The 24,651-nt window shown below is 54.3% G+C and overlaps 1 protein-coding gene across 1 annotated transcript; it reads left to right on the top strand.

Annotated features, from left to right (window-relative positions):
- The first annotated feature begins 23,039 nt into the window (after positions 1-23,039).
- On the top strand, positions 23,040-23,807 carry LOC134143783 (olfactory receptor 14A16-like). The gene has a single exon (XM_062582070.1). The coding sequence runs from the start codon at positions 23,040-23,042 to the stop codon at positions 23,805-23,807; it is 768 nt and encodes a 255-aa protein (XP_062438054.1).
- The last annotated feature ends 844 nt before the right edge of the window (positions 23,808-24,651 follow it).

Raw genomic sequence — 24,651 nt, forward strand, 5'->3', positions numbered from 1 at the left:
ACCCTCCTCTACTGGTCCATGTACAACAGGTGGGGCCAGTGGGGGAGCAACTGGGCCGGTGGGGGGGGGGTCAACTGGGCCAACAAGGGGTCAATGGGATCTACTTGGGGGGGCAAATGGGCCAATGAGGGGGCAACAGGGGTGTTGGTGGGGCAAGAGGGCTAACAGAAGGTCAGTGGAGGCTACTGGGGGGCAACTGGGGAGACTGTGGGTGAACTGGGCCAGTGAGGGGTCAATGGGGGGGTCAATGGGGGGCAAGAGGGCTAACAGAAGGTCAGTGGAGGCTACTGGGGGGCAACTGGGCTGACTGGAGGGCAACTGGCCAGTGAGGAGTCAACTGGGCCAATGAGGGGTCAACGGGAGCTACTTGGGGGGGGCAAATGGGCCAACTTGGGGGGGCAACCAGGGTGTTGGTGGGGCAACAGGGCTAATAGAAGGTCAGTGGAGGCTACTGGGGGGCAACTGGGCTGACTGCAGGGCAACTGGGCCAGTGGGGAGTCAACGGGGTCAATGGGAGCTACTTGGGGGGGGCAAATGGGCCAACGTGGGGGGCTCAGTGGGGCTGGAGTGACTCTCCCCCGCCCCCCAGCCACCGGGACCTGGGCCTGGAGTGCAGCACTGATGGCTTCTCAAGTGAGTGACCCCTGACCCCTGGCAGTGACCCCTGATGACCCCCCCCACCGGGATGACCTCCGACCCCATGCAATTGCCCCCTCCCCCCAAAAAAACGGGCCCTCAGCCCTTGTGACCCCCTCCGGTGACCCTTGTGACCTCCCCCCCTCGAGCTCCTTGTGATCGTCACAGTGACCCTTGACCCCCCCCTCCACACGGTGACCTGCCCCTGACCCCATGTGACCCCTCCCCCCCAAAAAACCCTTAGGGCACCTCGTGACCCCGCCCCCGGCGTGACCCCTGACCCCCACCACCCTTGCAGGTGCCCCCTGCTGCTGGTGGTGGGCAACAGCTCCCCCCACGAGGACGCGAGGTGGTGTGCAGGGGGGGTGGACCTCAAGCCCGGGGGCGGGGACAGCGTGAGGGAAGGCGGGGCCATGTCGCAGAGGGGGGCAGGACCACATCATAGAAGGGGCGGAGCCGCAGCAGGGGCAGGAATAGAGCACAGGTCACGGGGGGCGGAGCCAATTTGCGGTGGGGGGCGGAGCTGCATCATAAAGGAGGGCGGACCCACATCACAGAGGGGGCGGAGCTCCATCACAGAGGGGGTGGAGCCATATCAAAGAAGGGGCGGAGCTGCATCATGGGGGCGGAGCTGTATTAAAGAGGGGGTGGAGCCGCATCACAGAAGGGGGCAGAGCCAGATCAAAGAGGGGGCGGAGCCACAGGTACCGGGCCCACACGCATGTGCGATGGGGTGGGGAGGTCACGTGTGCTGTCCCCCCTGGCCGCCACAGTCATGCATGTTCCTCCTCTCCCCCACCCTTGCACATGCGTGTGCACCCGGTTCCTCCCTCCCCACCCCCCCCATCCAACCCTGCGGCATGTGTGTTCTCCCCCCACACACACCACCAGGTCGCCTCGGGGGGGGGGCGTGGTAAGCACCGAGGGGGCGTGGCCAGCAGGGGGGATAATAGGCAAGGGGTGTGGCCGGGGGAGGAGGGGGCGTGGCCAACAGCGGGCACTTGGACAAGTGGGGGGCGTGGCCGTGGGTGGGGGGTGTGGCTAAGCAGGGGGTAAAGCGTGGATAATAGAGGGCGCGGCCAGCACAGGAGCTGGCCAATGGGATTGCTGCTGGCTGATTGGGGGGGGGGGGGGGCGCGTTACAAGGGTAGAAGCAGGGAGGGGGCGTGGCCAGCGCTGGGCTGGTCCAATGGGGGCGGGCCCAAGCTCGGAGGAGGGGGTGTGGCCAACCAGCCAATCCAGGCCAGAGAGGGGCGTGGCTCAGTGGCAGAGGGCCTGACTAGTGCCGGAAGCAGGAGCACATGCATGTTGGGGGGGGGGTGGCCAGCAGGTAGGGGGCATGGGCAGCAGCAGCAGCCAGCCTTCTCCCTGCAGGAGCTCTGTTATATTTTTTTGGGGCAGGGGTGTGGCCATTGGGGGCGTGGCCATGGGGTGGGCGTGGCCGCGCCGGGGGTGGGCGTGGCCTCACCCCGCCCTTCCTTCCCCTTTCGCAGTGGCGTCGTCCTGCATGACGCGGCTGTCGCGGTCGCGCACAGCTTCGCTCTCGAGCGGCGCCTCGGGCGGAGCCAGTCGCGGGGCAGCGAGGCCTCGCCAGGGGGCTGCTGAGGCTGCGTGTTTCCCCCCCGCCCGCCCCCCAAAAACGCCGCCGATTCGCCCCAAAAGTCTCTTCTCTCCTGCCGGACCCCTCCCCCCCAGCTCCTAATATCACCCCACATTTCCCCCGAAGCCCCTAATATCCCCCAAACCCTCCCCAGGGCCCCCCAAGCTCCTAATATCCCTCCTAGACCCCCCTGAAGCCCCTAATATCCCCCCAAATTTCCCCCGAAGCCCCTAATACCCCCAAACCCTACCCAGACCCCACCCGCAAGGTCTTAATATCCCTTCTAGACCCCCCTGAAGACCCCAATATCCCCCCAAATCCCTCCCAACCCCACCCGAAGACCCCAATAGCCCCCCAATCCCCTCCCAGACCCCTTTGAAGTCCCCAGTATCCCCCCAAACCTCCAAGAATCCCCCTAAGCCCTCCCCAGGCCCCCCTTGAAGCCCCTAATATCCCCCCCAGCCCCCCCGAGGCCCCTTATTTCCCCCCCAAACCCTCCCCAGACACCCCCAAAGCCTCTAATGTCCCTCCCAGCCCCCCCGAAGCCCCCAATATCTCCCCCAAATCCCAGAGCCCTCTGAAGACCCCGATATTCCCCCCCCAAACCCCTCAATACCCCCTCGAGCCTCCCTCCATCTCCCTCCCCCCCCAGAAGTGACCTTTGACCTCTCACCTCTGCCTCCTGGAGTGACCCCCCCCAAGCGATGTCACCAGCCCCCTCCTCCCCCCCCCACCAAGCTGGGCAAACTGGGCCCACGGCAATAAACGCTGCAGACCAAATGGGTCCCAGTGCCTGTGTCGGCATTGGGGGGGGGGGGCTGTTGACACCCCCCCCCCAAAAAACCGCCAGTCCCCCAGGGGGCCGGGAGCGCACTGCGCATGCGTGGCCGCTTCGGGCGGCGGTGCGCATGTGCAGCACGCCCCTCCACGCGATTGCGCACGCGCAGCCTCCGGGAGTCGCCGCTCCTCCCCCCCCCGGCGTGGCTCCGCGGTTTCGCGTGGTCTGCGCATGCGCCCCGCCGGCTCCGAGAGTGACGCGTGCGCAGTGCGCGGGAGCCGCGCTCCACCCCGCCCGCGCGGCCGCGTGCGCACGCGTAGTAAGCGAGAGCCGCGCCTCCCCTGCCCTCGCAGAGACTCGCGCATGCGCAATGCTGGCGTTGGGGGGGCTTTGCCCCCCTGCGCAGAGGCTCGCGCATGCGCAGTGCTGCCTGAACGATCTCCCCTCGCCACTGCGCATGCAGGAGGGGGAGCCGCGCGTCCCCCTCCCTCACAGAGACTCGTGCACGCGCAGTGCTGCCAGAGGGTCTTCGCCCCGCCCGTGCTGAGCCTTGCGCATGCGTAGTGCCGTGAGAGAGGGCTTCACCCCTCCCACCTCGGCGGTAAGCACATGCGCATTGCGCGGGATCTGCGCTCCCCCCTCCCGTGCAGCGACTCGTGCATGCACAGTGCCGCCGTCATCATGGCGGCATGGAGGAGGCAATCGTTTCTCCTCAGCAATGGCGGGAAGCGCGGGGAGACCGGTGAGGCCGCGCCGAAGGGCTCAGAGCCATGGCCAGGTCCAGGTCTGGCCCCTGAGCCTCTCCTGGAGCAACAGTCCTCCCCGAAAGCCTGGCGTGGGGCAGGAGAAGCAGCTCAAACTGCCCCCAAACCCTGCTCAGAATGCCTTAAAACTGCCTAAATTGCCCCCACATGGCACGAACTGCTCTGAAATCCTGCACAGGGGAGGGTGAAAATGGCTCGGATTGCCCCCAAACCCTGCCAGAGGGTTGAAAAGAACCCAAACTGCCCCAAAACCCTGCCCAGGGGGGTCTGAAGTTGGCCCAGAGTGCTCTAAAATGGCCCTAACTGCACCAAAATGCTGCCAACATGTGTGTGTGTGGGGGGGGGGAACTGACCAAATGGCCCTAAGGCTCTCCTCAGAGGGGCAAAATGGTGGAAACTGCCCCAAAACCCTGCCCAGGGGTGGGGGGGTTGGCCCGAAGTGGCCCGAAGATGGGCAGAATGGCCCAGACTGCCCCCAAATCCTGCCTAAAGGGCCCTAAAATGGCCCCAAATGCCCTATAATGGCTCTAACTGCCCACAAACTCTGTTCAAAGTGGCCCCGAATGGCCCAAAATGCCCCCAGACCCTGCTGGAAGGGTAAAAACAACCCAAATTGCCCCTAAATCCTGCCTGAGGGGAGTCTAAAATTGGCCCAAACTCCCCCAAAATGGCCCAGACTGCCCCCAAACCCTTTCTAAAGGGCCCCAAACCAGTGCAAACTGCCCTAAAATGGCCTGAACTGCCCGAAATTGTGCCCTGGAGGGGTGAAAATGGCCCAGGCTACCCCCAAACCCTGGCCAGACTGCCCCAAACCAGCCCAAACTGCCACCAAGCCCCACTCCAAGTGTCCCAAAACAGCCCAAACCACCCTAAAACCATGCAAGAAGGGACAAAACTGCCCAAATGGCCCCAGAATTCTCCCCAGAGGAGCAAAACAGCATAAGCTGCCCCAAAACCCTGCCCAAGGGTGGGGGGGGATGGACCGAAGTGCCCCAAAACTCTGGCCAAACTGCCCCAAAATGGCCTAAACCATGCCCAAACCCTGCCTAAAGTGCCCTAAAGTGGTCCAAACTGCCCTAAAATGGCTCAAACTGCCCTGAAACCCTGCCCAGAGGGGCAAAAATGACCCAAACTGCCCCCAAACCCTGCTGAAAGTGTCCCCAATTGGCCCAAACTGCCCCAAAACCCTGCTGGAGGGGTCAAAACAACCCAGACTGCCACAAAACCCTGCCCAAGGAGGGTCTAAAATTGGCCCAAAGTGCCCCAAAACCCTGCTGGAGAGGGGAAAGCTGAGTAGAAATTGCCCCCCCCCCTTTTTTTTTTGGTGTTTACTAATATTGTGGATTTTTATTCAGGCAGCAGAAGTCTGTTTTTTGGGACTGTTATAAAAGCTTGATTTTGGCAGAAGTTTTCCGAAGGCAAAACAAGGGTTTTGGAGCCCGTTTGGATGTTTGGAAGAGAAGCAACTCAAAACTTACTAAAATTTTACCAAAACAATAGTGTTAACCTGCAAAAATCTACAAAACCGTTCAAAAACCCTACTAAAACCCCATGAAACCTGCCTGAAATGCAAAAAAACCCCCACCCTATCCCAAACCACAAAAATAATCTCAAGTCTCAAAAAAGCTACTAAACTCCGCAAAAATCTACTAAAATCCACAAAACACCTAAGCCCCCCCAAACCACAAAATGCCTAAAAGCCCCGCAAACCACAAAACCACTAAAACCTACTAAAACCTACAAAAAAACACTGAAACCCACAAAAAACCTACTAAAACCCACAAAAAAATACTAAAACCCACCAAAAACCACTAAAACCCATAAAAAACTACTAAAACCCACAAAAAACTACTAAAATCCACAAAAAACACTAAAACCCACAAAAAACCTACTAAAACCCACAAAAGCCCTAATGCCCCAACCAAAAAAACGCACAAAAACCTACTAAACCCTATAAAACCGTACTAAAACGCACAAAAACCTACTAAACCCCACAAATACTTACTGAAACGCACAAAAAATTATTGAGCCCGCAAAAAAAAATCCTGAAAACCGTAGAAAACTACTAGGAAACCACAAAAAAAAAGCCCTGCTGAAACTCAACCAAACCCCTTGCAAAATGCTAAAATATGCTCAAATATGCCCCCAAACCTTGCTAAATATCTACTCAAACCTACTAAAATATGCCCCAAATCAACTAGAATATTCTAAATTTCAGGAGGAAACAAAGAAAAAAGCGGTAAAACCGGCTCTTCTGCTCGATTTGAGTTTTTGACAATCTTCTCCCCAAGGTTTTGCTGCAAAACTCCCCAACAAGGCTACGAGGGAGGACTTCATCGCTGGGAGGGGTGCCGGAGCGCCAGAACGGGTTGCCCAGAGAAGTTGTGGAGTCTCCTTCTCTGGAGACGTTTAGGACCCGCTTGGACGCGATGCTCTAGGTGACCACGGTTGAGCGGGGAGGCTGGACTAGATGATCTCCAGAGGTTCCTCCCGATGTGATGAGCTGCTCCCGGTCAGCTACGGAGTCGTTTGGAGGGTGCTGAACTCATCCAGCGCCGGCGTAGGCGGCAATGTTCGTAATTCCCCCCTCCTCGGGGTTCGTTTGCGCTGTGGAAATTCCCTTCTCCGTGGAAACAGAGATGTTGGGAGATGTTCCTGCACCGTCCGAACGCTGCGGGTGTCTTCCGGTGCACTGCCGGCTGAGGTGAACCTCAGTTTCTCGCAGCTTCAGAAGGTCCTGGTGCTTCTTGAGGCTTTGGGGTTTTCAGGACTCCGCTGGACGACGGGATCTTCTCCCTCCTCTGGGAAGCCCGGAGGGCGGCACCGACTGCCGTTGAGGTTACGTGTCTCGCGCGAAAGAATGAACGTGACGCGTGACACTGTCATCCTCCCTCCTAGATCTTCTACTCTTGGAGGATCAGGCTTCCCTCCTCAGCCCTCGTTCCTATTGCAAAGCTTTTACCAGTCCTCCAGAGCCCAGGACGGGAGTGGTCTTGGGGGCCACATTCCGCACGCATCGCAATTCCTTTATCTCCCTGTGCTATGGGACCTCGGGAGTTACATCCTAGCTGATGGTGTTTGCCACCAGGGAAGACTCCTGAATCCTCTTCAGCTTTCTCTCCGAGAGCCTCGGGTCCTCTTCTGAAAAGCTGATCTCTCACCAGTGAGGCCTGTGCTTACCTTTTGCATAGGGCTACTGGGGTTATCCCTCCCCAGGTTCAAGACTCTCTCCTTTCCTTGCCTGAATTTCAGGAGGCTCTTGCCAGCCCAAATCTGCAGTGCACTGAGGTTCCTATCAATAGCAACGAGTCCTCTAGAGTACTGAGTAGCAGACGAGAGAGACCAGAGCTCTCAGGTCACTGATGGATGGGAACTGAACAAACCTTCCCAGGACAGACCCGCAGAGGATCAAGCACTATTCCGTTCATTGATCACAAGGGCACAAAATTATCTGGGGTCTCCTGGAGATATTGCAGGGGGTTTGCAGGACGGTGTAGATTTTGGTCTGGCATGTTTTATGAGGATTATGGGAGTGTAGAAAGCTTATGCTGGGTTGTTCAAACAGAGAGCCAAAAGCAGGGAAAGGAGATCCAGGGGAATCAAGAAGAGCAAAAATGGGAAAATGGAGGAGAGGGTAAAAGAAAGAGAGCAGTTCCATGTCAACAAGCTGCTGGTCAGTATGCTTGTCTGGCTGACATTAGGGTTTGACGAATGTGAGAGCATCTGCTTCATGAAGATTATCTGGTCTCAGACCATTTCAGTGCAAAAGGGATAGTAAGTAAAGAGAGAGCACTTAAAAAACCCACATAGACATAAACATGATAGACAAGGAGTAACAGAGATGATGCCGAGACCAACATTCCCCAGTCATTAATTGATGTGTCATGAAGAAAGTACAAGCATAGCTTTGGAGAGGGCCAACCTAGACTTTGTAATAGATAAGAAGTGGGAAACAAGACATTAAGACTTTGGATATTCAAGAGGTGCTTGGGGGACTGTGCAAAACTGACGAAGGAATGTCTAGGGAAGAAGATCAGGGTGGAACAAGGATCTGAGGTAACATCTTTTCAAAACTGACTTGCTGACTACTGGCAGAAAAAGGAGCAGAGTGATTCACTGGGCTTATTTCTGTGTCTCCCTCAGAAGAAGATGAATCATATTCTCCCGCTGTCTATCCGATGACGACAAAGTGAGCCTCGACCACAATCTATGGATATTAAGGCCCCTATCAGGTATGATCAGTGCAAAGAAATGCAATATGGAGTTGATGTTCTCAGCATATTTGTCATGGTCAGGTGGGATGCCCATGGCCTGCTCGATTACACACATAACCTACGTAGCATTTTAATATGACCTAACTCCTCACACTTCCCTAAGAGGAAGAACCAGCATTTCTAGGACATGAATCACCCTGTTTTCAGAGAAATGATTAAAAATTACTGGGAAGAAACATTCATTCAAAGCCAGGTCCAACATATCCATGCCTGAGTCACCCAGATGAGTCTCATGCACCCAGTGGGTGTATTGGGAGCCTCCCAAGATAGCCGTTGCAGACTGAGGAGAGCAGTTACTGCCTATGGGTGTATGAGAGTCATTCTGGGATGCTGGGATTGTGCAAGACTTACTATGGAGTGTTTGGGGAAGGATCAAAGGTAGGAAAGGGGCAGTATTAAAGTTGTTTGAGGAGCAACAAATATGAGAAAATAGAGGGAAAAGGAGAGAAAAGGAACGGATGTCATGTAAACAGACTGCTGGTCAGTACAATGGTCTGGTCATGCCCTGCTCCTTATCCCCCCAGCCTCTCCTGTCTTCTTAATAAACTCAGTTTTATGAGGTGAGGGGGCTCTCTACTCCGTACTCGTGTGTGTGAGGAGGTGTCGGGGCCAGACACCGGAGGGGGAACTACACATCCTAGGGGCCCACATGCCCGGGATGCCAGCAGCTGGAGAGACTGGGGTATGTGCGTTTTTGTGGGCATGTCAGTGCATGTAACTGCCAGCACACATCAAGCCAGACTGGCTAGCAGTAGGAAAAGAGGTTTGGGAGCAGGTTACCAGAGAGGCCTTAAGTCTGGGCTGGATACTGGAGAGCCCAGAGGGTCTGTGAGTTTGCTACTGGAGGGCAAGGTGGTCCAAACCGGCTACTGGAGAAACTGCAGATCCTGGGGGTCTGCTACTGAAAGGGCCATAGGTCTGGAACAGTGCCTTCTACTGACCTGTCATTAACATAGTCCCGAGTGACTTTACAGGCACACATATCATACATGTGCCTTTAACTGACCTATCAGGCACACCAGGGGAAGAAAACACTCTCAGCATCCAAACCATGTTCGGCCTGGCAGCTTTCATGGCCTGCCACCTTCTGCTGGCGTATGAGGCACTCAGCAAAGCTGGACGCGTCGGAATAGCCAAACGTGACTGCATGTCTTAAACTATTTGTACTTCAGAGATAACGGGGATAGCTCTCATCTCTCTTGGGAACCCACTGCTTACAGCTGTGTGTCTTCGGTGGCATGTCTCTCCAGTAGGGAAGGTGAGCAGCTCAGTGGTTGCTCCCATGGGAGACAAGTGAGGCTTTCCCCCACCTGCAGCCGTACGGCTGTTGCTTCCTCTCCCTGCCTTCAGAGAGAGCAGGAGAGGGGGAACAGAGCAGCTGTCATGAGCTGCCAGCAACAAATGCTCTCCAGACACAAGAGCCATGGGACAGGTCTATGCAGCAGCAGGGGACTAGCAGTTTCCCAGGGTGAGGCAGGAAAAATCAACAGGAACTTAGAGACAACTGGTCATCCATCAGAAACAGCCATGAGTCTGCCTGTCTGCACAGCTCTTTGGATCACCACACCAAAGCCATAGGCACAACAAATCCCTAGTCTTTCCCTTCAGGATGCAGGACACTCGCCACTTGCACACTCCCCAGGCACTGCTCTGCTCACTGCCTTCCCCTGGCTCCTCAGCCCAGACACACACGGAAGCTCTTGTGGTGACACCAGAAGGTGGCCAAGGCACTCTGTGCTCACAAGGCATGTGGAAAAAACTGAATACAAGACCAGGGCCACAGCTGGCTCCTTGGGCAATGCTGCTGCTTTTGGAGGGAAGGAGGCTGCTCCCTGCAGGCACAGCAGGCTGCTGCCTCGTCCCTGGACCCCACCATGCCATGAACCTCCACCTGGGGACAACGGTTAAGGGATTTGTTTTGTAATGCAGAAGTTACAGACACAATTCAGAAACGCTAGAGGGTCCTGCAAGTCACCTGAGCACAAAGCAACCTCTGTCCCTTTCCTTTCATTAGCTGGACAGGGAGGCTCTGTGAAGGGAGAGAGGGTGCAGAGGCTCTGAAACGAGGCCCCAGCAAGGAGACCGCCCCAGACTGGAGCTCTGCTGAATGCCAGCTGCCCTGGGGGCACAGGCTCTGGAGCAAGAGATCTGGCTCTGCACCTGCGTTAGTAGGGCACTGGCTGATGCCTTGGTGCCACATGCTGCCTGGCACTGGACACATCTTCATCCCTTGCAGGGTGAGAAGCCCAAGCACTGTGAGACTTCCTCAGCTCACACACAGGAGGCTTTCAGGCACTTAGACACAGGCCTTCAAGAAATGCTGCACTTCCTGAGAAGAGTCTTTAATTCATCTTACTGGCCATTTTATAGGCCCCATAGGAAAGGAGGGGGCACAACAGCAGCTGCTGAGCAGGCCAGTAGTAACAGTTTTTGTGGCATGAGGAAGCAGAAGGAGAGCAGAGGTACCAGGAGGTGAACTCATACCTGTCACCCATGGCAGCCAGGTGCATTGAGGGGAGCCTTCACATCCATATGTAGCCTCACCTCACTCACTTGCAGCTGCTTTCAGAGGGTCGCGATGTTTGCAAAGATGGTGACAGCTACAGCGATGCACCCTGGCATCCTCCCTCCATCTGTGCGGGCACTAGAACTGCACTTGGAGCCTACATGAGTGGAGGAACCTAGAAAGAAAGAATTGGAGGGTTATTATCAGTTCTGCTGGCCTTACATAGTCACAGCAGCCCGGGGCAAATGTCTCCGCTCTGTACTGAACCAAAAAATCATCAGAGCACAGACAGCTGGGCCCTTGGAGAGACTGGATTCCTGGTTTGGGCAAAACTAAGACCTTTTTTTTGGATGCTTGGTCTTGTCTGAGCTTCCCAGCTCCCGAAAGGCACTGACACACAGGAGGAAGTCCAGCACAAGGACACCAAAACAGTCAGAGGCTGAAGCATGGGGCAGTTACGGAGAGGCTGGAAGAGCTGGGTATGTTCAGCCCAGGCAAGAGAAGGCCCAGAGAGATTGTGAATCTCCATCCTTGGAGATATTCAGAACTTGACGGGACAAGGACTGGAGCATCTGGGCCATGCCTTGATCAGGCTGCTGGACCCCCACCTCCACAGGTCCTCCACCATTGCAGGCTCAATACATTTGCTATTTTAGGACTGCATTCCCAAGGGACCAGTGGCTCTGGAGCTGCCACCCTGAGAGCTGACCAAAGACAGGCACCTCAAAGCCACCCATCACCCCAAGGGGCCTGACTTCCTGTGAGGTGGCACCCTGCTATCTGTAAGGGTCTGGGCAGCCACAAAGAGGAGAAATGGCTCTGACTCATTTGAGTAACTCCCCATCTCTCTGAAGGACTCGAATGGCTTAGTGCCTGCGATGGGAAGATGCAATGACTGTCCGGATTCAACAGAAAGTCATTAAGGTATCAGCAAACAGTGAGCATCTCTGGGTCATACAGGGATGCTCCAAGGAGGGAACACGGTCAGCAACAATCCCCACATCACATCCCCAAGAAGGACACTGTGATGACACACTGGGCCCTGGGAGTGCAGTCATGTCCTCACCTTGCAGTGCTCCCTGGGAGGAGGAGAGGTGCAGCCCTTGCAGGGCACTCTTGCTTGGCTTGCCTACTCAAAGGGACTCCTCGTCTAGGGAGATCTGGCACAGCAAGGGAGCAGCACCTTCCAATTCATCTCCTAGGAACATACTTACCTGTATACAAAGGCCATATCTCTGCAAAGCTTTCACTCCTCCAAGGAGCTTCCAGCACACTAACGCCCAGCCAGCAATGAGAAACGCTCACTGTCCCCTATCCCTCAGCAAACATTGCTGCAAAGGAAAGCTCTCATGAAGAAAAGCAAGTGAGCAGAAACGGAAAAGGTAGTGTTGGTTCACACCTCAGAGCAAGCAGAAACACTCCCCGACCTTTATGTGGCATCCTGCCTGCAAATTTTGCAAAAGCTGAGGAAACTCAAGGGCTGATCCTCATCACACAGAAGGCAGTAGGCTCCCACCATCTCTGGCTTACACCACTAGGGCAGCCTGGGCCCTACAAGCCAAGTTCACTTCAAAGTACTCTTTTTCTCGCAGCTTGGCAGCACTCCCTACACACTGCACTGCTCTCTCCAGACACCTCCTCCTGTGATGAGCACCAAGACACCGGGGTATCGTCTGTCCCCACCACAAGGTACCCCACCACTCTGACACACCACATGCCAGCTCCTCACCTCACAGAGGGCTGCCAGCCAACATGCAGCTGTACATCAGGGACACAGGGCACACGACCAGCCATGGCTGCAGCTAGGACACATCAACCTTCAGAGATATCATCCACATCTTGGAGAAAAAGCTCGGTAGCCCCCTCATGTTTTGATGGGGCAGAGTTTTCTGCAGCACACAGACACTGGATATCAGAGATTGCCAATCTCACTGCTCACACCTGATCTTAATTAATTTAGAAGCATAAAAATTATGGATGGACTCCCTCAGAGTCTGGTGCAGGGGTGCAAGCCTGTCCTGAGGAAGAAGCCCCAAGTCAGACTCCAGGTCTGCATTTACAGCCGTGAGGCTGACACTGGCCCATCAGGGACTCGGGAAGAGATCACAGTCACCACCACAGCCATGTGCCTGTCACAGGATCTGGGGAAAGGCCTGCAAGTGATTCTGGGGAGCATTTCCTGACAGGAGCCTCGCACGGGAGCAGCGACCACGGGGCTGAAGGCAGCAGGGCCTCACGGCCCAGGCAGAGGGAGAAGCCGCCCCACAGCGCAGGCGTCTGGCTCCTTCCGCAGGGCTGAGACACAGGCTGCGCTCCGATTGGCTGGCAGAGCCGTCAGTCAGGCCCAGCCCTGCCCCCTGCCCTTGCAGCCCCAGGGCACTGCCATGGCAACACTGCGCTTCCCCCCACCATGTGTGACCCCGCGGCAGCCCCGCCCCTTCCCGCCCCCCGCGCGGGATGGCGCCATCTTGTGGGTGGCAGCGCAGGGTGCAGCGGGGCCTCAGGGCAGCCCGGTGCCGGGTGCTCAGGCAGTGCGGGGCCCTGGGGCCCGGCTGCTGCCCCGCAGGGCTGGGCTCTGCCGCAGGGGCCCCGCGGGGCTCCTCGCTGCCCTGAGCCCTGGAGCCGTGCCGGGCGTTTGGGGGGGCAGCCCTGGGGCCTGTGCTGGTGCCAGCCCTGGTGCCGGCGTGGTGGCCCTGGTCATGGCCGGGGTGCTGGAGCCCATGTGCAGTGTGCTCTCTCCCCGTGTCCTCTTGCCCCTTCTGCCCCGGCCCCCTCCCCACGGCAGCCCTTACGCTGCGCCCGTCAGGGCTGGGCCATGGCCAGGCAGGGGCTGCTCTCTGTGGGGCTGGGCTGGGCCCCGGGGGGGTCACTCCACAGGGATTAGGAGCCCCAGGTGCACAGGAGCCTTGGGGCTCAGGGCAGCCCCATTCCCAGGACCCAGCAGTCCTGGCTGCCACATTCTGCCCTGAACCAGGCAGCACCCTCAGGCAGGGCTCTTGTGGCAGCCGTGACACTGTCTAGTCACCCCACAGATCAGGGCCCACAGCCATTTTTGCAGTTAACAGTCTCTGTGCGACACGTCAGAAAGGAGCCCCTGCAGCCCTTACCCTTGGTGCAGAGCACAGGAGACTTGGGAATAAACAGCTGGAGTCCAAGCTGATAGTGTCTGTGCAGGAGCCTCCGTCTGGCTGCTCCCTTGCCCTCAGCTCACCTCTCTATGCAGGGAGGAAGGATGTTCTTCCTGTCCGGTCACCCAAAACTCCTCTCCAACACGTCCCTGCTCCTCTGCCTGTTAGTGAGCAGTCCCAACATGTTCCCGCTGCCTCCTGTCCCTGCTGCTTGCCATGAAGCAGCTCTGAAGGGCAGCAGTGGGGAGGGTGAGAGCAGTGCCCAGCAGCACCTGGGCCTCGCAGGGAAGTGAGGACATCACTGTGTCACCAGGGAGACCTTCCTGTGATGTGTCACATCCCACTGTGACCTCAGCTAGTGTCATCTGGAGCTCAGTAGGTCATTGCCATGGAGATGGCACAGCCTGGGAGAGAACACAGAGATTTCCCATCACATCCTGGAAAGTCGTCACCTCCCCTCGCCCCAGATAAGTTCCAAATATTTCTAATAAACCCTTCAGGAACATCTCCAGATGGTACCAAAGGATGTGAGATATTTAAAATGAAGCACTAGAGAGGTCATGTCTGTGCCCCTGCTCCAACAGGTCTCTGCACTGGGCAGACCTCTGCAGGAGGCTGCGGCTTGGGGGTTGGATTGGAGGTTGGCATCCTTCAAAGGCAGGATTAGAGTCATATGGCATCCACATGACAGCACAAAGTGTGACCAGGCACTGAGATGCTTTTAGTGAGCTTGCAAACTGGTTTCCCCTGTGAGTTGCTTTGGTGAGCTTCAAAACTGATAACTACTGTGAGTCACTCTCTTTGTAGAAGTAGGATGTAGAACAGTATAGCACAGGATGTAGTCTTCCTTCCCTTAGATTTTTTTCTTTCTCTCTCTCTCTCTCTCTCTCTCTTTTTTTTTTTTTTTTTAATGCTCAGCAAGATTTCATGGTCTACAGTGCTTGAGATTTTTTGCCACAAAAGAGCAAACGTGCCCTTAATACACATCATCTGGAGGGCTTTACCTGGGATGCTGGTCCTTGTCAGTCTCCAAAGCCATGGGGGGCAGACCAGGTAGTAAATATGAGGATGTGTTCCCCCTTTCCACGGATTTTGTCCAGCTTTCATTCTGGCTGAGCCTGGGGAAAGCAGTTCTCATCTCTGGACCTCTCTTGGTCCTTGGGTTTTTCAGCATCACCTTGGGGCAGTGCTTCTCCCCAGGTACAGCCCCTGACACCCTGCATACTCCAAGCACCCTGCCTCTCCTGGGACACTGTACAGCCCTGCCTCCGTGAATCCCCTATGTTTTTGACCCTGGGCTTCTGAGGACATGCCCACACACTGCAGTGCTGCTGTCCAGGCTCCAGTGCAGAGCCCGAAAGGCAGTGCTGTGCCTCTAGACCTGCATTTTGGCTCATTCAGGTGTTTGTGAGGTGACCAGCTCCCAGCTCTGCAGCTGCTGGAGTTTGAGAATGTCCCCACACCCAGCCTTCCTGATTGTCCTAGCTTTGCACTGTCCTGGGGTGACTCTTGCAGAAGGGAGGCTCCATCCCCCTTGAATACTGCCAGAGATGGGGCTTCCAAGTCACTACAAAAGGAAGGACCTCTTTACTTCTTTGGGTTGCTTATTGAGCCCTTGGCACTGCCCAGCTGATGCTGTGAGCCCCAACCCTGTACCCTTAGCTCTTGTCTATTGTATGTCTGCTCAAAGACATCTCTAGGCACCCGGGGCATGGGAAGTGTTGCTTTAGAGAGCTCACTTGAAGATGTTTCACATTGTGGAGCTGAAGGCCTTGTTGAGGCTACTCTAGGACATGGCCATGCCCCTGTATCCTCTCCTGCTGCTGCTGTGAGGGTCCAGGAAGGTGTGTGGGGAGAGCAGTGGGTTTTGTGTGGGTGGGATGGGTTTCCCTCCACATGCCTGAGTTCTGCAGGAGTGGCTCTGAGCACCCAGGAAAAATCTCTTTTCTCTAGGGCATCAAGGCTTTTCCAGACGTTTGTACAGAAACACAGCCTGGTCCTAGAGGCCCAAGAGCAGCACAGCCCACAGCATGGCCCGGGACCTGTAGGAGCTGTGTTACTCTCTCTTCTTTTTCCACATGCTCCAATTAAATTGACATTTTCTATCATCACCTTTACAGCACCCTAGCTGGACATTTTAAGTTTCCCTTTTTTCCATTTTTCCTCCTCTTACTCTTGATTCATAAAGATACTGCTGACTTGCCCTTCAGGGAGTTTAAGGCTTATTCCATCTTCCGTAATCTGTCCCTTTAGCCAAGTGTTTAATTCTGTTTCTATCTAGAGTTTCTTATCTGTCCTCTAGCGAGGCTGTCTCTTGTGGAAAGTGAACCTCATTGAAGGCAACTTAGTATAGTGTTGAGGAGTGTAATTATTTTAATGAAACTATGTCATATTTTCTTTTTATCTTTTTATCTTCTGTTTATGATTTTGGAAAAAAAAAAAAAAAAAAAAAGTCCCTGTCGATTTGCAGCTAGTTTTCTAGGTGAAGCAGGAGGGAATTGGGGCCTATGAGCTGTAACACTCAATTGCAGGCTACAGTGGAATAAGGTTAGCTTTTACCAAGAGTGATGTCAGTCCCAGGTGGCTGAGGAGAGCACTGGCTGTGTTGGGGACATGGGGAGGAAGATTGTCCTCCCAGGGCCTGACCTCCAGGACACTGCTTTGTCCCGACTTCCCTAGGAGACACACTGGATGGATCTCAACAGGAGACTGTTGCTGTCACTTCTTCTGAAATCTCTAATATAATAATCCTGAAAGAAACCCTCAAAAGTAGGAATTCTTGTGTATTATTGAAGTCTCCATCTTTCAGCTACACTCTTGACACCTCTCCAATTAGACTACAGGATCTGAAGAAAATTACAGTGAGGGACATGGTTCGTCAGGGCATTTTGCATTTTAATAAGCCCTACAGTACATTTGCTGCTGAGTTGATGAAACTCAGCTCCTGAGAGGAGACTGAAGAAAGTATTCCAGCAGTAAAATTCAGAAGCGAAGCCCAAGTTTTGTCAAGTATTAATGGGTCCCACTGAGGACTGTTATCCACAAAGACTCCCCAGGGGCTAATTAGAGCAGAAAACTGTACTCACAGATTACAGGCAGGCAAAGGAAATGTGCAGACACTTCTGATTCCCAGCCCGTAGTATGTTTTATCAAGCAAAATGCCCAAGCACAGGCACCGGACACCGAATCCCTAGGAAGGGAGACCCTTTCCTGTGCACATTGTCCCCGGCTCTTCCTGGGGGCAGCGTGCGGGTGGGGGTGTGCAGTACTAAGTGCAGGACAACCACATGACTCCTCCCAGGCTCCCTGGGGTGCCAGGAGGCAACAAGGCCCCGGTGTCTCCTGGCTGGGCTCAGTGGCAGAGAGAGCAGCCATAGCCAAGGAGACACAGACCTCAGTACTGTTAGGGCCTTTCAGCCTTGCCGGGGCCCTTGGCCATTTCCAAGTCAGGCCATTCTGTGCTGTCTCACACTTGTGCCTGTGTCCCTGAAGACTGCAGACTCCCAGCCTGCTTCCCCACCTTGCTCTCACTCCAGGTTCTCCCCTCTCTTACTGATGTTTTTCTGCCCTTGCTGGCTGTTCCTTGAAACACAGAGCCACGGGCTGATCACAGACTTCTGGTGACCTTTTGCACCACAGTACTACCCTTGGAGTGATATTTCTTCAGTCTACTGTCCAGTCTGGACTTCTCAAGCTGTAGTTTGCAGCTCTTTCACCTTCCATGCTGCTTCCCACTACCAAGAACAGCTCCTGAGAGCCCCCAAATGGGTCACACTCGTGCTGAGTTGAGGAGGATAATAACTCCCCTTGTCTGCATGGCCATGCTTGTCCTAATGCAGATTCGTAGGACTTTCTCCTTATTCTGAGGGAGCATGCATCAATGGCTCCTATGGCATTCAGGCCTTCTCCAGGATGAAACCACTCCTCAGCTGATCAGGTCCCAAACTATCCTGATGCACAGGGTTTTTCTTTCCTATGCGCAGCACTTGCCACTTCTCTTTGTAAGACTTGATGAGGTTTCTGCTGGCTGAATCCTTCCGTTTCTCTAGTTCCACCCAGACTGAGGCTGTCCTGTGGCAGTGTTAATATGTGTATGTCGATGGCCCCCCCCTGACCTGTGGTGCCTCCAGCAGGACAACAAGATGGGTAATGTATTCAGTGCTTGATCATCCTCTGAGTAGAGAGGTTTTCTGCTTCTCTTCAGCTTGTTTCTCTCTGGCTTCAACCTATAGCTGTTGTCTCTCTTTATCCTGCCACACACCATTATGAAGAACCTATCTTTAACTTCTTGATTAAACCTCGTACAGGGAGGTCCTTGTTTAGGGGCAGGGGGCAGGGGGCAGGGGAGGGCACACAAAACTGGATGTAATATTGCACATTCTGTCTAGAAAGTTGCAAGAAGGACATAATCACTTCCCTTGACCTTCTGGCCGTGCTCCTATTCATACAGCCCAGGCTGTTGTTGGCCTTCTCTGTTGCCTGGGCACACACCTGTCTCATACTTTGCCTTCTGTCTGCCCAAATCCTCAGGTCCTTTTCTGCAAAGCTACTCCATGGACACTTGGTCCCCAGCCTGTATCTCTGCAGGATTTTGGTCTGTCCTACGTGCAGGGACATGGCCCTTGTCCTTGCTGAATTTCATGAGATTCCTGACCTGGCTTTCCTCTTGCCTGTCTAGGGCCCTCTCAGTGGCAGCCCTCAAGGTTGAACTCTTCAGGAAGAGTACCGTCCTTTCACCAGTATCTTCTGAGCCTCATCATCCAACAAATTATGTGGCCATTTGGTTGTCTACCCATTCAGACCATGAAGACCTAATTGGTGTGCAAGTCTTCTGTGGGAGAAAGTGTCAGAAACCTTCCTAAGCTTGAGTTAACTGATGTTCACTGCTCTCTGATGGTTCACCAATACAGTTTGTTCAACATAGATGGCCATACAGTTGGTGAAGCATGATTTACCCTTGGCAAACCTATATGGACTCTTCCCAGTCACCTTCTTCTCCTTTATGGGCCCAGAACTGTGATCAGAGAAGACTCACTGCATGACACTCGCCTGAGTGTTCAGTGAGGCTGAACAGCCTATACCTCCCCAGGTTGTCTCTGTGGCCTTTTTGGAAGATGGATGCAACTTTGCCTTTCTCCAGTCATTGGGGCCTCCCTGAGTCTCCACAGCTTTCCAAGATGATAGCGAGTGGCCTTGCAAGATAGCTGCCAGCTCTCTCAGCATTTTCAGCTGCAGCCCGTCCAATGCCATAGACTTGTGTTCTTGCAATAATTCCTGACTCAACTATCAAGCACTCCGGGCCCTTCAGAGGTGCCTCCCATGGGACCCCTCTACCAGCCCCCCTAGTAGGCAAAAGTCTGCTCTCCTGACCGCCAGAGTCTGGAATCTGCTTCTCCTCTTTACAGGTCTGACACTGATTATCACATCCCTGATCAGTTCTTCCCCATTGACAGGTTACAAGGTCAGGAAAATGGCACCCTTGTTGGTATATCTGGCTTAGCTGTGCTAGGAAGTGGTCCTCCACACCCTCCAGAATCCCCCTGGATAGTTTGAACCTTGCTGCATTGTTGTCCCAGTGAAAGCCAGGGAGATTAAAGTCCTCCCATGAGAATCAGGCTCTGTGATCCATGGGCTTCCTCAGGGTGCTTCAGAATGTAGCAGTTCTGTCACAGGTTGTGCATCTCTACTTCCTGCTGTTTGCGTGCCAGGCTTTGTGCATTTGTGTATGTTTGGAATGTGGAACCTCAGCTGTGGCACCAGGGCTGAGCACAGACTTGTCGCTGTGAAATGTGGTCCCAGAGCCAAGGACAATGTGTATGCAAAGGCCCTGCTTGAGAGCAGAGACATGGTGGTGTGGATGGCGGCTGAGGATGTAATGCCGACATGAGGCTCCCACTAAGAGAATAAATGCTACAGTACCCAAGGCCAGAGGGAAGCAGAGCTGGGTCATGCAGTCATGGCCAAAGAGATGTTTTCAAGCCAAGGTGACTCTGCAGTATCTTGGGACCTGTGACAGAAGTGACCGGATCTCCAGGAAGGAGAAGGTGCCACTGAGAAAGCCTCTGGGCCTGAACAGCCTGCAATGCAGTCACACTGTGGCTGCATCATTAGCACAGTCCCTGTTCTTATCAGTGAGAATCAGAAAAAGTTTGGAGACCTGAGAACAACTGGGTTCTGAGAGGGTAGACCTAATTGTGGAGAGCTTGTTGTGACATGCTGTCCATCTTTGCAGCATGCTTGGTGTGAATGGGATAGACTTTGTGTGAAGACAGTGATGGAAACCATTATCTGGGGACATGTAGGAAATTCATGATGCCCTGGAGTGTTTGCCCAGCAACCACTCCAGAAGGGCATGGAGTTCCTGGAGGTCCTGTGCTGGACCTACTGGAAGTGTGGTGGTTGTGCTGCACACCCCATGAATCTGACATGGCCCTGCAGGCCTCTTGTCATTGCATTAATTCAAGTGTGAGCACTGAATCACAGGAGCTGTTTGCAGTGTTGGGGTCTGTATGTGTCCTGGCTTTGGAGTGAGTGGAGCTCTTGCAGTTGTCGGTAGCAAGCGTCATTTCAGATGGCCAAGGAGATTCTCCTCTTGTCCCCCAGCTCGTGCTTTGGAAGGATTTGCGTCTCATAGTTACTCAGTCAGAGCAGGCAGACAGACCCTGGCACATGTCCTGGATGACCTCTGTCTCTTCCAGTGCCACCAGGTGTTTGTTTGTGAAAACTTTCTCCCACCCTCCCTCACCTTTGATTCCAATGGGAGCTTCGAGAAGGAGCTCCCATGCAGACACTCATTTTGTTTACCCCAAAATGTGGGCAAAGGGAATCCCACATCCTATGAGTTTGTGGGTGCACAGGAAGGAACTGGATGCCACTGCACCCTTGGGGCTTCTCAATGGGCATTAGATGTATTGATGAACTCCTCTAAACAGGTCCCTGAAGAACAGGTAAATGAACTCCCTTCTTCTCCCTGTGTCTAGGTGTCCTGTCTTCCTAGGAGATGGGAGCAGGGCCTTCTAGAGTGGGACGTTTCCACCTCTCTTAGATAACCATCCTCTGATGAGACCAGCTGCAATGCTGGACTCAGTCTCTCTCCACTCTTTCAGGAAGGACCATTGCTGATTATTTTAGTCTGCTTCAGTGGACCTTTAATGTGACCTTGCTGCCTTTCAGGAGCTGTCAATCCTGGAGTCCTGACGACATCTTGAGTGTGCACAGGGGACAGAGACAGTCATGCTTTCAGCTGGGACTCTGCTTCTGAGCTGCACCTGGCTCCTGTAACCATGGTAGCCCATGGCAACCTGTCAGGTGCTGCAGAGAGATGGCTCTGTCCAGGAGCAGCTCCTCTTAAAAGAGCAGCAAGGCTCAGAGCCAGGTTCTTTCTCTCTCTCTTTAACTGAGAAGTTAAAGACAATTGGGAGTGGGAGGATGGCTGAGAGCTCCCTGCAGGGATAAACCTTCACAGCCCCTGACACAGTAAGTCTCTGGCTGCAGAGCAATGCTGCTGTGGATGCTGGTGGGTTCTTCTGCAGCTGGCACCTTCCACAGCTGAAATGGTCTGTCAGGGTGGTTCTCACAGCTTCTCCTGTTTGGAGCAGGTGGTGCTCTAGGGCAGGGATTCATTGTTATGTGATCAGGGGGACAGGGCATCACAGGACATTGCAGGGGTGTGAAGCCAGGGAGTGCACCCATGGTTGCCCAGGGCTGTAGTTCAGAGCAGTGTCCCTGTGCCCCATGGTGTTGTCTGCCTGGGGCAGTGACTGCGCTGCCTGTGAGGGTCAGCACTCAGCCCACACAGGGAGGTCCCCACACCACTGTGGGGGGAAGTTCTTGCTGGAAGGAGTGATCTCCAGCAGGGCAAATTCCTTCTCCTGTTTAGATGGTGCTGTGTGGGTAAGAGCTGCTCTCAGCTACTGCTCACCCCCAGGATATTTCCAAGGGGCCTTTCCTAGAGAACAGTCAGGGCAGGGACAGAGGTTTCCTTAAAGACTGGAGGCTCTCTTGAGTCTGTGCTTTCCTTTTCCTGCTGTTTGAAGAGTGCTGATAGGGCAGAAAGAAACAGCTCTCATGAGGAAAAGCTCCGAGCAGTGAAGATACGATCAGAGAAGGACAGGAAACTAGAACAATAAATGCTGTGGGGGGGGGGCGGAATTTGTAGACTTCCCTGTCATCTTCTTCAATTCAATCTCTAAGCAAGCACTGCTGGGTCTCCTCTCCCACCCAGCTGATATTCTGCGCTCAAGGCCAGGGGGTCCAGGGCATGAGCCTCCTCCCCGGCAGCCTGAGTTCCAGCAGAGGAGAGAAGCACCTCATCTGCAACGTGCCCATTTCCCAGTGTGTGGCAAGGGAGCTGAGAGCCACTGTCCTGTGATGTTGCCATCTGGGAGGTGGTGTGCACAGCTGGGTGAGGGGAGGACTTTCCTGAGTGCCTGTCTGTCTCTCACTCTGTGCTTTTTCTGTGCCAGGAGCGATAGAGGAAGTACTCCTTGTTTCCTCACCTCTCCACGCTGGTCTGGTTTTGCTCTCCACTCTCTGGGGTTAAGGAGGGGGTTCAGCTGCAGTTAAGGCAGTAACATCACACTCCCACTACATTGCCTGGAGAAACATTGCAGATGGTAGACTGATGTGACAGCAGGGTCTTTCTCAGTTGGAAAGACATGTTTAGGAAGGATCAGGTCAGCCCTTGCCTTCACTGCACTGTTTCATTCCCTTGACAAACTGGGAGCTGGTGTGATTAATCCATATACAGACACCCCAGTTCAAGAGGGCAAAGCCTGGACAGATGAACCCCTCAGAAGGACATTCTCTTTCAGACACAGCTGCCATGAGTGCTGCGTTTGTCCCTCATAAGGACAAAAAGAGAATATTCCACCTGGCTCACCAGACAAAATCCTCTTTATGAACCTCAGGGCAGCCATCCCCAGGTATCTCCACCAAATACACAGGGAAGTCTGACACCTCCATTTACAAACCCCTGTGGCTGATTCTTCTAGAGCTCATGAGCAGAGGCCCCTGTGCTGCATGGCACATTGAGTACAAGGTGGGGGTCAGGAAAGGAGCTGAACAAGTTAAAGGAAAGAGGCAATGTGGGGGATGTTATGTGGACTGGAATGGGTTTTGGTCACAGGAGCCTGTTCTAACTTGTCAATGCCTTTTCCTCCTGGGACAGTGCCTGGAACCAAGACAGAGCCAATGTCCAACAGCAGCTCCCCCAATGAGTTCCTCCTCCTGGCATTTGCAGACACTCGGGAGCTGCAGCTCTTGCACTTCTTGCTCTTCCTGGGCATCTACCTGGCTGCCCTCCTGGGCAACGGCCTCATCATGTAGCCTGTGACCGCTGCCTCCACACCCCCATGTACTTCTTCCTATTCAACCTCGCCCACCTCGACCTTGGCACCATCTCTACCATTGTCCCCAAATCCATGGCCAATTCCCTGTGGAACACCAGGGCCATTTCCTACTCAGGATGTGCTGCACAAGTCTTTCTGTTTGTCTTCTTGTTAGGAGGAGAGTATTGTCTCCTCACTGTCATGGCCTGTGACCGCTACGTTGCCATCTGCAAACCCCTGCACTATAGCACACTCATGGACAGCAGAGCCTGTGTCAAAATGGCAGCAGCTGCCTGGGCCAGTGGTTTTCTCAATGCAGCCCTGCACACTGCCAACACATTCTCCATATCCCTCTGCCAAGGCAACACAGTGGACCAGTTCTTCTGTGAGATTCCCCAGATCCTCAAGCTCTCCTGCTCACATTCCTACCTCAGGGAAGCAGGCCTTCTTGTGGTTAGCCTTTGTTTAGTCTTTGGGTGTTTTGTTTTCACTGTGGAGTCCTATGTGCAGATCTTCACTGCTGTGTTCAGGATCCCCTCTGAGCAGGGCCAGCACGAAGCCTTTTCCATGTGCCTCCCGCACCTGGCCGTGGTCTCCCTGTTTGTCAGCACTGGATTTTTTGCCTACCTGAAGCCTCCCTCCTTCTCTTCCCCAGCTCTGGATATGGTGGTGGCTGTTCTGTACTCTTTGGTGCCTCCAGCAGTGAACCCCCTCATCTACAGCATGAGGAACAAGGAGCTCAAAGATGCCCTGAGGAAACTGGTTCAGCGCATCCTAGGTCAGCAGCAATAAGCTGCCCATGCCTCCTCACAAGTGGTTTCTGATTTGTCTCAGACGACTGTTGTGCTCTGGGTGTTCTCCCTGTGATAGACATGTTTGTATAGGAGTGTCTGAATTTATCCCACTTCTCCAAAGGCATGACCTCAGTCTGTCTGACCCAGAGGCCTCCTGTGAATGTGTCTATCCCTGTGTCACAGTTGGCCTCTCTCTAATAAAAGGGGATTTCCTCAGTGCAGTGCTTGAAGGTTAGGCTCTTCTTTTAACACTGGAGCCAAGAATGTCTCAAGGATTTTCACGCTGAAAGACTCTTGTTTTTCCAGGCGCTGCTTGGGCTCAAGCCAATGAGCTCATCAGTGATGTGTTAGGGAATGAGGGCTGGATTCAGTTCTCACTTGTGGATGCGCAGTGCTCCTGGAGGTGGGGAATGGTCAAGCAGTATCTCCCATATGACAGGGCTGGAGACTGATGCCTGTTGTTCTCAAAGGGAGTATGGAGCCCCCAGGGGAGCACAGGGCACCTCCAAGGGCACCATGTGCCTCGAGGTGAAGGGAGCTTCACCAACTGGAGTCACCCGAAGGTAGAGGGCAAAACCAATGAATGTGCAGGCTAGTGAGAGCTCTGCAATCCCAGAAGAGGCAGTGGGCACCCAGCAAGCACAGAGGAGGGAGCCTGGGGAGTTTTTCATACCATCTTGAATCAAAAACCATGGGCTGGGATCTAGGACAGAGCCTGAGGCATTTGAAATGCCCTGTGCTTGCTCAGAGCATCCTCCAGAGCCACAGACACTTTGGTGGGAATTTTCAGGTGCAATGATGCCCATCCAACATCCCAGGACTCCCCTGGTCACCAGAACAAG

This window comes from Rhea pennata, chromosome 8 (assembly GCF_028389875.1).
Source record: "Rhea pennata isolate bPtePen1 chromosome 8, bPtePen1.pri, whole genome shotgun sequence".
Lineage (NCBI taxonomy): Eukaryota > Metazoa > Chordata > Aves > Rheiformes > Rheidae > Rhea > Rhea pennata.

Bases quoted from the DNA above. Each gene is read 5' to 3' on its own strand.
- LOC134143783 (XM_062582070.1), top strand. From the start codon at position 23,040: ATGTACTTCTTCCTATTCAACCTCGCCCACCTCGACCTTGGCACCATC.